The sequence below is a fragment of the Haematobia irritans genome, chromosome 4 (genome assembly GCF_050003625.1).
Source record: "Haematobia irritans isolate KBUSLIRL chromosome 4, ASM5000362v1, whole genome shotgun sequence".
Classification (NCBI taxonomy): Eukaryota; Metazoa; Arthropoda; class Insecta; order Diptera; family Muscidae; genus Haematobia; species Haematobia irritans.
Genome location: NC_134400.1, coordinates 106,328,858 through 106,344,351, shown reverse-complemented (window position 1 = coordinate 106,344,351; position 15,494 = coordinate 106,328,858). Strand labels below are relative to the sequence as shown.

Here is a 15,494-nt window from a genome sequence, read left to right as displayed (position 1 = left end):
CCGTTTGCTACATCCGGGTCTTCAGTCAACACCAGTGTGATGTTGCCATAATTGCAGGCAAATCTAAGGTAGCTCCATTGAAACCAATGTCTATTCCCAGATTAGAGCTGCAAGCTGCTATTATTGGAGTGAGAATTGCCCAAAAAGTTCTCGAAATTAGCCGATTAAATTTCACATCGAAATACTTCTGGACAGACTCCAAAACAGTTTTACAGTGGCTTCGCATGGATCCTAAAAAGTTTAAACAATTTGTAATGCACCGTGTAGGTGAAATATTGGAGGTCACAAATGTAACACAATGGCGATGGGTACCATCAAAAATGAATCCTGCAGATCTTTCAACAAAATATCAACATAATTGGAATGTTTCAATGTGGTTCACGGGACCCCAATTCCTTCGTGAAAGCAAGTCAACTTGGCCAGAATGTGTGAAATTAGACTTGTGCGGCCATGACGAAATTAGACATAATTTTCTTCACATTCATAAAGATAAAGCTGCTACTTTAAATGTGGAATATTTTTCCAACTGGAGGAGACTGTATCGAGCTGTAGCTACGTTCATACTTTACGTAAAAAGGCTGAAGATGAGGCGCAAAGGAGACAATCTGCCAAATCAAGTTTCCTACGATATGGCACAGCAAGCTAAATCCACTTTATTCAAATATGCACAGCAAACTGAATTTCGCGAAGAAATACATTGTTTAAAAAATGGTAAGCTTATCCAAAAAGACAGTAAACTAATTTCTTTTCATTTCTTTCTAGATGACGGAGGCGTATTAAGAGCCAAAGGTCGCACGTCATTCCTTAACCCCGAAGACGTTGTAATACTGCCTACAAATCATCATGTGACTACTCTTCTGGTTCGTCATATCCATGAAACCTTTCACCATATATCACATGAGACCGTCATCAACAACATTAAAAGCAAGTACCATATACAACGTCTACGAGTCCTTTACAAAAACGTGAGAAATTCGTGCCAAATTTGTAAAAATGCCTCCGCGTTACCTATTACGCCACAAATGTCAACGCTCCCGCCTTCGAGGTTAGCAAGTTTTGAAAGACCATTCACCTACGTGGGCATTGACTACTTCGGCCCATTATATGTAACAGTTGGAAGAAGAAGAGAAAAGAGATGGGGTGTACTATTCACGTGCCTTACAGTTCGAGCTCTGCATCTCGAAATTGCACATAGTTTAGACAACAGTTCCTGTATTACACTGAAAAAAAAGCATACTCGGTTCCAAAGATTTTATCTTTACTTTAACAAATTTGGTATTGATTCCGAGCCAAAGAAGCGGAGAATACAAGTAAGGATACTTTTAAGACACAATTCTCTTTTAAATTTAGGTTTTGTGTACTTGCTTCTAGGAAGCAAATTTCCGAGCCAAAGAAGCGGAGAATACAAGTAAGGATACTTTTAAGACACAATTCTCTTTTAAATTTTGGTTTTGTGTACTTGCTTCTAGGAAGCAAATTTTAATTTTTCGCTTTCTCAGCTTTTTTTCTTCATATGCTATCAAAGTCCTTTAAAAACGAGTTAACGGCAACTTTATTTTCCAAATTAGGACTCGACTTCCAGTAGAAATTATGCTATGTTTGAAGTAAAAAACTTCTTTAAAATAAAGCTTTGCAAAACATGTCCTATATTTGAACGATTTTTTGCTTTGTAGTCAAGATACAAAAAGACAACTAATTTAAAGACAATTTCATTAAATTTAAAGAATTTTTCCGAATTATTAAAGTCAAGTTGACCTTAGCCTATAAATTTTTTCTTTCATGTTAAGATACCCATTTTTAAGTCAAATCACTTAATTATAAGGACAATACGACTTCATTGAAAAGTTTATCGACTTTTGGACAAGGAAAATAACTTTATTTTAGAGAAATGCGTCTTCTATGCTAAGCAAAATTTGTATTCGTATTTTAAAGACATGAAATCTTTGACCTCACGACAATATTTTTTTCAGTGTATGTGCATACGCAATTTCATGGCTCGCAGAGGGAAGCACTTAAAAACGCATTTGCTGAAGTCGAGTTTATGGTAAACTCAAGGCCTCTTACATTCGTGTCATTAGAATCGAACGATTATGAAGCATTGACCCCAAATCATTTATTACTTGGGGTCATCCGATGGTCACAAAACAGAAAATTTCGAACGAGCCGATCTACGACAACGGTGGCATCAAATTCAACTCTTTGCAGATAAATATTGGAAGCGTTGGCTTAAAGAGTACACACCTACACTCACACGAAGGGGAAAATGGTTTGAAAAAACGGCACCACTAAAAGTCGGCGATATCGTAATTATTATTGACGATAACCTACCACGCCATTGCTGGCCAAAAGGAAGAATTGTGGAAAGGGTTATTGCCAAAGACGGGCAAGTGCGCCAAGCAACAGTCCAAACAGCAAATAGTGTTTACCAACGACCAGCAACAAAATTTGCAAAATTGTATGTCGGCATTACAGCGACGTAAACTCATCCATTGGACTCATTTACGAGGAGGGGAATGTTGCCGCCATATATCCACGAGATAAAATTATTATATTGATTTATTAAAATATTTTTCATTTTGATTTTTAATAATTTTAATAGGGATACATCCCATTTGAATTTGCAAAAGTTACTATGTACATATAATAATGAAACAAATATTTTTTATTTACTTCTTCATATGTACATACACACATACATGTCTGCCTATTTATTGTAATTCATTTTGCTTTCATATTTGTTGATGATATTCAATTCCGCATTGAATTCTAACGGTCCATATATATATATATATATATATATATATATATATATATATATATATATATATATATATATATATATATATATATATATATATATATATATATATATATATATATATATATATATATATATATATATATATATATATATATATATATATATATATATATATATATATATATATATATATATATATATATATATATATATATATATATATATATATATATATATATATATGGGAGCAATATCTGAACCGATTTTTTTCAAAAGCAATAGGGCTCTATTCTGAGCCAAAACACATACTTGTGAAGTGGATTGGGCTAAAACTGCGACCTAGACTTTGATTACAAAAATGTGTTCACGGACAGTCGGACAGACGGGCATGGCTATATCGAATCAAGAGCCAACCCTGAGCATTTTTGTCTATCTCGTCTCCTTCTGGGTGTTGCAAACATATGCACTAACTTATAATACCCTGTTCCACAGTGTGATGCAGGGTATAAAAAACAAGTATATACGGTAGTAAGTTCGGCCAGGCCGAATCTTATGTACCCTCCACCTTGGATTGCGTACGAACTTCTACTAAAGACGGTCATCCACAATTAAATTACTTGGGTTGCGGTCGATGGCAAGGCATCTTAAAACTTCTTAACGTCATTTTCTAAATTGTAAGTTAGTACTTGTAGACAAAAAAGGTTGATTAAATACGTATATATTCAGTTCTTGACCGGTATATACAGGAAGGAAATAATTACGAACCGATATGAAATTTTGTGCGGTAATTATAGAGCCAGAATTGAAATATGGGGGCTATATACGTACAATTATGAACACGTGTCTACCAAAACTGGCAGATGTTTTTTTACTGTTTGGTAGATTGGTAGAATTCTTGATGTTTTGGAAGATTTTGCAAAATATTCCTCACCAACTATGAAATGCTTCATAATTTTCTATAGAAATAACATTTTGACAAAATTTTCTACAGAAATAAAATTCTGACAAAATTTTCTATGGCAATAAAATTTTGGTAGATTAGTTTTGACTCTAGTGGCATTCGTAATTTTTCTGTGATTGGGGATCGGTTTATTTGGGGGGCTATATATAATATAGATCGATACGGACCAATTGTAGCATGGTTGTTATCGGCCATACACTAGCGAAATGTACCAAATTTCAACGGAATCGGATGAATTTTGATCCTTCAAAAGGCTCCGGAGGTCAAATATGGTGATCGGTTCATATGGGGGCTATATATAATTATAGACTGGTGTGGACCAATTTTTGTATGGTTGTTAGAGGGCATATACCAACATCATGTACCAAATTTCAGCCCGATCGGATGAAATATGCTTCTCTTAGAGGCTCCGCAAGCCAAATCTGGGTGTCGGTTTATATGGGGGCTATACGTGAAAGTGAACCGATATGGTCCATTTGCAATATCATCTGACCTACATCAATAAGAACTACTTGTGCCAAGATTCAAGTCGATAGCTTGTTTCGTTCGGAAGTTAGCCTAATTTGAACAGACGGACGGGCATGCTTAGATCGACTCAGAATTTCACGACGACCCAGAATATATATACTTTATGGGATCATTCAGCAAATAACGTCAGGAACATAGGCTGTATACATAGAATCTCCATTGGTCTCCGTCCTCTGCGATGTAGCGTATTTGAGCAAAAGATTTGCCAGTCTCGCTGAAAATTCTTCGTCTCCAGGTTGCCTTTGGTCTGCCTCTCCTCCTTGATCATTGAGGATTCCATTCGATGGTCTCGTGACATATTTCATCATATAACTTTCGAAGAGTGTGCCCCAACCAATTGTTCTTTCTCCTTTTAATTTTGTATGTTTATATTGTCTTGATCGGTTATTTTGAGAAGTTCCTAAAATAAAATTCAGCAAAAAACTCAAATTATGACAGACACTTCAAAGTAAAAATATTTTCTTAATTTCAAAAAACAACTTTAAACCAAAGATTTACACTCTTCGAAGTAATCCAAAGATCATAAAATTCAATATTTCAACTAATTTAAAGATTATTGTTTTACAACTAAAAGATGTCCCTTTATTTTAAAGAAAGTTCGTCTTGCTTTAAAGATATATGACTTTAACGAATTTCAAAGAATCGTGACCTAAAATTAAAGAAGAAAAAGTTTAAAGCAAAGACTATAAACATCCTTTTAATTGAAATTTCTTTATTTTAAAGATATTTATATTTAATATAGTATAAATTACATGTCCTAAAATTTAGATTGCATAATTTTTCATAGTAGGTCAATATTTTTTTAGTGTGGTAAAGCGACATCCACTGCGTATGCCACCATTTTTATCAGTTCTCTTTCTAATGAAACTATAAGGTTTTTTATAGTAACATTCCAAAGAAGAGTTGACAGAACTACTCCTTGGGGAGTTGCTCCGTTCACATAACTTTGAATGTTTGGTTGACCTAGAGTGGCTACAATACGAGTACGTCTCTTCGTTAGAAATTCATCTACCAGCCTCAGTATCTCTTGATCACCATTCAGAGTTCACAATGTATTTACTTTTGAAATCGGGAGCCACCGTGGTGTAATGGTTAGCATGCCTGCTTTGCATACACAGGGTCGTGGGTTCAAAACCTGTTTCGACCAAACACCAAAAAGTTTTCCAGCGTTGGATTACCCCACCTCAGTAATGCTGGTGAGATTTCTGAGTGTTTCAAACTTCTCTAAGTGGTTTCACAGCAATGTGGAACGCCGTTCTGACTCGGCTATAAAGAGGAGATGCCTTGTCATTGAGCTTAACATAGAAGGTCACCACTGTGGTATCACAATGGACTAAGTGAGTGTCTAAGTGAGCCTGAAATATCGGACTGCCACTATACCTAACCTAACACTACTATTGAACTCAAATGGATTTTATTGAAGTCTTGATACATTTGTTCTCAATTTTTTAAGACAAACTGAGGTCAGAAAATCAAATCTCCTAACTCTAAATACAAAAAGAGTTAGGAGAATTTCGGTTTAGGGAACAAGCTTCTTTGCTTAGCACAAGTAGTTTTCGCATTTTAAGCACAAGTAAAATTTTTGTGCTCAAGACAATATCTATTTTTGTTGAGTGTAGATTCCAGTGCACTTAACTACCTCGTAGTCATAGTTATTTCATCAACAACAATAAGAATAAAAGGAAGAACTTTGCATTCAGCTCCATCAGTGAAAGTGCTCAAACCATCAATGTCATTCATAATGGATTTGGATTTAGGACTTTGTATGCATGCCACAACTACTTGAATCTCTTGAATAAAATAGGATACCAGTAAATAGAATGCTTTCATACACCCACCCATGCTGGGAATTGTATAAAGCCATCAGAATGGAATTTTCTATTTTTGTCAAACGACAGGATCTCAAAAGATTATGAACACTTTTCAGTTGCTTTTTTATTCTCTGACCAAGCTCCCAGTGGAATATGCTTGCAAAAAATGATTTAATTGAGGAAAAAGACTTTTTGGTGATAAACCTGACACATGGAAATAAATGTCAATATATCTCAACATGAGTGTAATTGTTGGGTTAGGTATAGTAGCAGGCCGATATTTAAGGCTCACATAGACTATTCAGCCTATTGTGATACCACAGTGGTGAACTTCTCTAATATCACTGAGAGCTGCCCGATTCCATGTTAAGCTCAATGATAAGGGACATCGGGCTGTCACATAACCTAAGCTAACCTAACATTTAGTTTTCAACTAGCCGAACCCGGCCCACTGCGCTTTCATATTTTTATACCCTTCACCACTACTGTGGTACAGGGTATAATAAGTTTGTGCATTTGTATGCAACGCCAAGAAGGAGTAATCATAGACCAACCTTTTAGTATACGGATCGGCTTAGAATTAAATTCTGAGTCGATTTAGCGATGTCCGTCTGTCGGTCTGTCTGTCTGTCCGTCTGTCTGTCTGTCTGTTGGTGTATAATTGTGTGCAAAGTACAGCTCGCAGTTTTAGTCCGATTGTCCTAAAATTTGGTATGGGGTCCTCTTTCGGCTCAAAGACGATCCCTATTGATTTTCGAAAAAATCGGTTCAGATTTAGATATAGCTGCCATATATATTTTTCACCGATCTGGTCTTAATTGGCGCGTACATCAACCGATCTTCCTCAAATTCCGTACATCCGAATATTTTATGAGTCTCGAAAAACTTGCAAAATATCAGCCAAATCGGTTCAGATTTAGATATAGCTCCCATATATAGCTTTCGCCCGATTTACACTCATTTGCCCACAGAGGCCAATTTTTTGCTCCGATTTAGTTGAAATTTTGCATAGGGAGTAAAATTAGCATTGTAACTATGCATGCCAAATTTGGTTGAAATCGGTTCAGATTTGGATATATCTCCCATATATAGCTTTCGCCCGATTTGAACTCATATGACCACAGAGGCCAATTTTTAACTCCGATATAGTTGAAATTTTGCACAAGGAGTAGAATTAGCATTGTTACTATGCGTGCCAAATTTGGTTGAAATCGGTTCAGATTTAGATATATCTCCCATATATAGCTTTCGCCCGATTTACTCTCATATGACCACAGAGGCCAATTTTTTGCTCCGATTTAGTTGACATTTAGCACAGGGAGTAGAATTAGCATTGTAGCTATGCGTGCCAAATTTGATTGAAATCGGTTCAGATTTGGATATATCTCCCATATATAGCTTTCGCCCGATTTACACTCATATGACCACAGAGGCCAATTTTTAACTCCGATTTAGTTAAAATTTTGCACAGGGAGTAGAATTAACATTGTAGCTATGCGTGCCAAATTTGGTTGAAATCGGTTCAGATTTAGATATATCTCCCATATATAGCTTTCGCCCGATTTACTCTCATATGACCACAGAGGCCAATTTTTTGCTCCGATTTAGTTGACATTTTGCACAGGGAGTAGAATTAGCATTGTAGCTATGCGTGCCAAATTTGATTGAAATCGGTTCAGATTTGGATATATCTCCCATATATAGCTTTCGCCCGATTTACACTCATATGACCACAGAGGCCAATTTTTAACTCCGATTTAGTTGAAATTTTGCACAGGGAGTAGAATTAACATTGTAGCTATGCGTGCCAAATTTGGTTGAAATCGGTTCAGATTTAGATATATCTCCCATATATATGTTTTTCTGATTTCGACAAAAATGGTCAAAATACCAACATTTTCCTTACTCGAAAAGTTGTAAAAATGACTCTAATTTTCCTAAACTTATAATACATATATATCGAGCGATAAATCATAACTAAACTTTTGCGAATTTTTCTTAAAATTGCTTCAGATTTAAACGTTTCCCATATTTTTTACTAACATTGTGTTCCAACCTAGTGCATTAGCCGACTTAAATTTTGAGTCTATAGATTTTGTAGAAGTCTATCAAATTCTGTCCAGATCGAGTGATATTTAAATGTATGTATTTGGGACAAACCTTTATATATAGCCCCCAACACATTTGACGGATGTGATATGGTATCGAAAATTTAGATCTACAAAGTGGTACAGGGTATAATATAGTCGGCCCCGCCCGACTTTAGACTTTCCTCACTTGTTAAACTAAGGGACTATTTGTTAAAAATATCTAATAACTAATCACGGCTTTTTTATACTAATAACTAATCACGGCTTTTTTATACCCACCAAAATAGAATGGTGATGGAGGCATAAGCGTAGAAAGGGCTCTGGGGAGGGAGCTTTGACCCCCCAGAAAAATTTTACCACCCCCCCCCCCCCTAGAATTTGAAAACCTATTTACGATTTTACATTTTTATAAAAATTAAACAAGTATATACAACCGCAAAAAGTTCCGTTAAAGACTTTCATGGGTTGGTTTGTTGAAGCAGTTGCTGATGGCAATGTTCGAATTCTGATATTTATGAAATAAAGCTGTAGTTGAACTTATGATTTAGTTGAATAACTAAAGCTCCTTTATTATTTTGTTTAGTCTGTATTAGTCAATTTAATTAAAAAATAGTAATTGATATTAAAACTATTCTTTCATAAATTAATATCTTAATAATGCGGCAAAAAAGCGTCGCCAAAAAAGAAGTGAAAATCTTCTTTTTGGGTCCGGAAGTGGCTGATATTTTGCAATTGGCGGAGAAGCGATGAATGTATTATGGGCTTGTTATAGAACGAATGTCCACCGTTTCAACAGCCGTTGCAATGAAATTGCATCACTTCTTAAGGTGTGATCCGAATTCAGTGTTTTGAATGCGAATTAAAAAACTTTGTGATATTTTCCCAAATAAATAATTTTTATATTTTTTATGATTTTAATGGAAAGAAAGAAGAGGAAACACGCTCAAAATAAACCGAGCCAACTGCACTCAAATCGATGATTTGACGGTGGCTAAAGAAAAGAGATATGTTTGTACGAATTTATTTCGGCATAAGCCGGCTATCATGTAAAACCTTTTTTCGGAAGGTTCAAGTGTGGTTCAATGCTGGGTTTAATGAACTGCCTGAATTTATTCTGATAATTGGTTGATAGTTTTGCTGCAAGTAGAGGATGCTGATGAGGAATATGGCAATTCCGAAACGTGCGCCCATCCAACCATCTTGCAGTCTATAGGGCTTTGCCCAAATAAATTTGACAAACATTCTTTTCCTCTGTTGGTTAAGCTACACTTGTAGCTTAGTCAATGCATGGTTTTAAGCTGAAATCAAAAAAAAAAAAACAACAACAATGATTTAAGAACAAAGCCAACAATAACAAAACAAAACGAATGAAAGAAATAAAATTTTGACAAAATTTTCTATAGAAATAAAATTTTGAAAAAAAATTTCTATAGAAATAAAATTTTGAAAAATGTTCTATCGAAATAAAATGTTGACAAAATTTTCTGTAGACATAAAATTTTGACAAAATTTTCTGTAGACATAAAATTTTGACAAAATTTTCTATAGAAATAAAAATAAAATGTTGATAACAATTTTTATGGAAATAAAATTTAGACAAAGTGTTCTTAGAAATAAAATTTTAACAAAATTGTTTATAGAACTAAAATTTTGACAAAATTTTCTATAGAAATAAAATTTTGACAAAATTTTCTATAGAAATAAAATGTTGACAAACTTTTCTATAGAAATAAAATGTTGACAAAATTTTCTATAGAAATAAAATGTTGACAAAATTTTCTATAGAAATAAATTGTTGACAAAATTTTCTATAGAAATCAATTTTTGGCAACATTTTCTATAGAAATAAAATTTTGACAAAATTTTCTATAGAAATAAAATGTTGACAAAATTTTCTATAGAAACAAAATCGTGAATAAAATTTTGACAAAATTTTCTATAGAAATAACATTTTGACAAAATTTTCTGTAGATATACTATTTTGACAAAATGTTCTACAGAAATAAAATTTTGACAACAGTTTCTATGGAAATAAAATTTTGAAAAAAATTTTCTATAGAAATGAAAGTTTGAGAAAATTTTGTATAGAAATAAAATTTTGACAACATTTTCTATAGAAATAAAATTTTGCAAAATTTTCTAGAAATAAAATTTTAACAAAATTTTCTATAATAATAAAATTTTTACACCAATTGCTATAGAAATAAAATGTTGACAAAATTTTCTATAGAAATAAAATTGTGAATAAAATGTTGACAAAATTTTCTATAGAAATAAAATTTTGACAAAATATATTTTTTGGTTTGGAAATTTTACTGGTAAGATTTTCGCCAGATTTTGGTAGATTATTTTTGGCTCGAGTGGCAATCGTGGTTGTAAGTCGTCAGTTATTTCTCATTTTCTTCTTCTTACAAAATTTCGTCTTTCGGATGAATCATATGCCAAAGTAGATAGAACCTTGGCAATTGGAATACAGAGAACCGGTTAACCGATTTTCAAAAACCCGGTTTTCGCGAAATTTTCACCGAAAATCCAATTTTTTCCCTATCCGGTTTCGATTTGTGTTATTGAATCCGATTAACCGTTATCGGTTTTGGACACCCTACTTATGCCATAATTTAATTTATTGAGCATAGAAGCCAATTGGCCTTAAATTTGAAATATAGAGTTCTGTGCAAATGGGGTCAATTTATATCGGGCCATTATTGCCAGTCACAACCATTAAATTACAAATGGAGATAATAAACAATCCAGTCACACATACATACGCAAATACCTTTTTCCAAACAAGGGGCCTTAAAATTGTAGTTTTCTGCTAAGATTCCCTCCAAATCTCATGTGTTTGTTAGATATTTTTTTTCACATCCATTGAAATTTATTATCTGTCTTCCTAACCTTAGTAAATTAATAATATCAAATATTGAATATAAGTTCGCTATGAATTTTATTGGTTAACTACATTGTTGTATCTGTGTTTAATTTAATTAAAAATTTTATGAATTACTCTCTGCAATTTCAATTCTAGTTTATTAATTTCCATGAAAACGTATTATCTAATTTACAGAATGCTGCTGTTATTGCGGTAACAAATGTATACGACTGTATTACGGAAACGTCAATTAAACGCCTTGTATTGCCAAAGGTCAAATCTGTATTTGACAAGAATTTAACCGATCCCAAGATTGTGCAAAATGTGCTCATATGCATTGAAAGCCTAATGGATAAAATGGAGAAGCCCGAGGTATGTACACAATCAAGGTCATGTTCAAGTTTAAATGTAAACGCATGCATGGGACATGAAGGTTAATGTTTTAGAGTAACATTAACCTTCATGACAATTGTTACATATACAATATAGTAAGGTCATATTAATGCCGAAAATATTCCATAAAATGCTAATTCGATTTGTTAAGCTTTTGAGGATGGAACTAATTGGAATGTTTACGGAGATTTTTGCCTTGCATTTCAACTGCCGTAATATAACAGGTTGGTCTGACACATAGATGGCGTCGCTAGTATTAAATGCATATTATTTTTTTATAGTACCAACCTTCAAATGATTCGTATCAAAATTTGACGTCTGTAAGTCAATTAGTTTGTGAGATAGAGCGTCTTTTGTGAAGCAACTTTTGTAATTTTGAAAAAAAAAAATGGAAAACAAGTATATACGGCCGTAAGTTCGGCCAGGCCGAAGCTTATGTACCCTCCACCATGGATTGCGTAGAAACGTCTACTGAAGCCGATGGCAAGGTATCATAAAACTTCCTAACAACGTAATATATACCACATAGTCATACGTGGTATATATTAAACTACAAAAGGGCCGATTAAATACGTATATAATTAAGTTTAAAGTTTCTATAAAAATAAAATTTTGACAACATTTTCTATAGAAGTAAAATTTTGACAAAATTTTCTATAGAAATAAAATTTAGAAAAAATTTTCTATAGAAATAAAATTTTGACAAAATTTTCAATAAAAATAAAATTTTGGAAGATTATTTTTGGCTCGAGTGGCAACCATGATTATGAACCGATATGGACCAATTTTTGTGTGATTGGGGATCGGCTATATATAACTATAGACCGATATGGACCAATTTTGGCATGGTTATTAGCGGCCTTATACTAACGACACGTTGCAAATTTCAACCGGATCGGATGAATTTTGCTCCTCCAAGAGGCTCCGGAGATCAAATCTGGGGAGCGGTTTATATGGGGACTATATATAATTATGGACCGATATGCACCAATTCTTGCGTGTTTGTTAGAGACCACATTCTAATACCATGTTCCAAAATTCAACCGGATCGGATGAATTTTACTCCTCCAAGAGGCTCCGGAGGACAAATCTGGGGATCGATTTATATGGGGGCTATACATAATTATGGACCGATATGGACCAATTCTTGCATGGTTATTATAGACCATATACTAATACCACGTACCAAATTTCAACTGGATCGGATGAATTTTGCTCCTCTAAGAGGCTCCGGAGGTCAAATCTGGGGATCGGCTTATATGGGGGCTATATATAATTATGGGTCGATGTGGAACAATTTTTGCATGCTCATTAGAGAACATATACAAACACCATGTACCAAATTTCAGCCATATCGGATGAAATTTGCTTCTCTTAGAGGCTCCGCAAGCCAAGTCGGGGGATCGGTTTATATGGGGGCTATATATAATTATGGACCGATGTGGACCAATTTTTTCATCGTTATTAGAGACCATATACTAACACCATGTACCAAATTTACGTATTTAAGAGCCAAAGAAGCAAAAAATTTAAGTAAGGATACCTTTAAGATAAATTTCTCTTTTGAATTTGATTTTTGCGTACTTGATACTAGGAAATAAACTTGAATTTATCCGTTTTTTATACCCTCCACCATAGGATGGGGGGTATATAACTTTGTCATTCCGTTTGTAACACATCGAAATATTGCTCTAAGACCCCATAAAGTATATATTCTGGGTCGTGGTGAAATTCTGAGTCGATCTAAGCATGTCCGTCCGTCCGTCTGTTGAAATCACGCTAGCTTCCGAACGAAAAAAGCTATCGACTTGAAACTTGGCACAAGTAGTTGTTATTGATGTAGGTCTAATGGTATTGCAAATGGGCCAAATCGGTCGACTTTTACGTGTAGCCCCATATAAGCGGACCCTCAGATTTGGCTTGCGGATCTTCTAAGAGAAGCATATTTCATCCGATCGGGCTGAAATTTGGTACATGGTGTTGGTATATGGTCTCTAACAACCATACAAAAATTGGTTCACATCGGTCCATAATTATATATAGCCCCCATATAAACCGTTCTCCAGATTTTACCACTGGAACCTCTTGGAGGACCAAATTCATACTATCCGTTTCAAATTTGGAACGTGGTGTTAGGATATGGCCGCTAACAACCATACCAAAATTGGTCCATATCGGTCTATAGTTATATAGTCGATCCCCAATCACACAAAAATTGGTCAAAATTTTATTTCTATAGAAAATTTTGTCAAACTGAATTATTTACGTATTTAATCGGCCATTTTTCCATTTTTAATATATACCACGTAGGGACTAACTTACAATTTAGAAGACGGTGTTAGGATGTTTTAAGATACCTTGCCATCAGCAAGTGTTACCGCAACCCAAGTAATTCGATTGTGGATGGCAGTATTTACTAGAAGTTTCTACGCAATCCATGGTGGAGGGTATATAAGCTTCGGCCTGGCCGAACTTACTGCCGTATATACTCGTTTTTTTGTTGTTGCTTTTTTCTTCATATGCTATCAAAATCCATTAAAAACGTGTTAAGTACACCTCAAATTTCCATATTCAGACTCGATTTCAAATAGAAATTGTGCTATGTTTCAAGTAAAAAGGTCTTTAAAATAAATTACTGAAAGAAATACCCTTTGTTTGAACGCATTTTCATGTTGACATACCCATTTGTAAGTCCAATCACTTAAGCATAAGGACAAGACAACTTCATTGAAATGTTTATCAACTTTTGGAAAAAAATATTATATCAGAACACTGACTCTTCTATGCTAAGTAAGCGTATGTTAAGAAAAGAAATTTTTGGCCTCGCGACAATATTTTTCAGTGCATTTATTCCATCAAATTCTGGGCTATTTGCGAATTAGCATAGTAGGGAATAAATAGATCGATATGACCGGCATTATTGTAAATTTGAGTTTATTGGTAACTTTTAATGGTTTTTGTTTAATAGTATATTGACACTTTTAGTTTTACTTGGCTTTAATTTAAATAAATTATTCTCAATAATAAACATTTTTCAATTATTTTAAAGATATGTTATGTTTTAATTATTGTGAAAATATAATCAACTAAAGGAAATATCAATAAATGGCAGTCACTGGACACCAAAAACAAAATTATTATCATTTTTAATTTCACTTTAAAATTATTTTCATTTAAAGTCCTTGTCAAATGTACAACATGCATGAATGTGGCCATTTTCATTTTATTCATTTAAGTGAAACATGGTCTTCATTAATCATTTGATTCTTACTGTGGGATATATATTCTTTCCTCTTTATTTCCCTCATTAATATTATGGAAAAAAAAAACACAACACCACAACAGGTCACCGATGATATTCTGACGATACTCGCTGGTGTGGAAATACCGGATCCCGATTTAATTATGCGTTCAGTGCGTAAGTATTCTTTGCCATTCAAGTGAGTTTTTCATTTAGCCCGTGAGTTTCCGTTTATCTCTTGGTGCCTTATAGAGTATTCAAAACCGGCACCGGATAAACGTATTCAATTACAAAATCGGATATTGGAAAAAATTTTATATTTCGGTTAATGGAGAAAGCCGATTTTTGAATATCAGCTAAACAATCTGTATTGCATCGAAATTAGGACGTTGTTTATGAACGTACCGAAGAATTGGATCATCTGATTCATTACAATACGTTTCCACTAACTAAAGGGTGATACGGTCAAAAGTTGGTCAAGGGAAAACGCGTGTAAATCGGTGAAATCGTTTATTTAAAAAGTCAAATTAAATTTCTTTTTATACCCTCCATCATAGGATGGGGGTATATTAACTTTGTCATTCCGTTTGTAACACATCGAAATATTGCTCTAAGACCCCATAAAGTATATATATTCTGGGTCGTGGTGAAATTCTGAGTCGATCTAAGCATGTCCGTCCGTCCGTCCGTCCGTCCGTCTGTTGAAATCACGCTAACTTCCGAACGAAATAAGCTATCGACTTGAAACTTGGCACAAGTAGTTGTTATCGATGTAGGTCGGATGGTATTGAAAATGGGCCATATCGGTCCACTTTTACGTATAGCACCCATATAAAGGGA

General features: G+C 34.1%; 1 protein-coding gene across 1 annotated transcript in view; it reads left to right on the top strand.

Moving 5' to 3' along the window:
• bma (SCY1-like protein bma) overlaps nucleotides 1-15,494 on the top strand; it is a 327,192-nt gene that overhangs the window by 166,217 nt on the left and 145,481 nt on the right. The window contains exons 12-13 of the mRNA XM_075306514.1: nucleotides 11,216-11,392; nucleotides 14,759-14,831. Coding sequence (XP_075162629.1) covers nucleotides 11,216-11,392; nucleotides 14,759-14,831 — 250 coding nt within the window. The remainder of the gene's footprint in view (nucleotides 1-11,215; nucleotides 11,393-14,758; nucleotides 14,832-15,494) is intronic.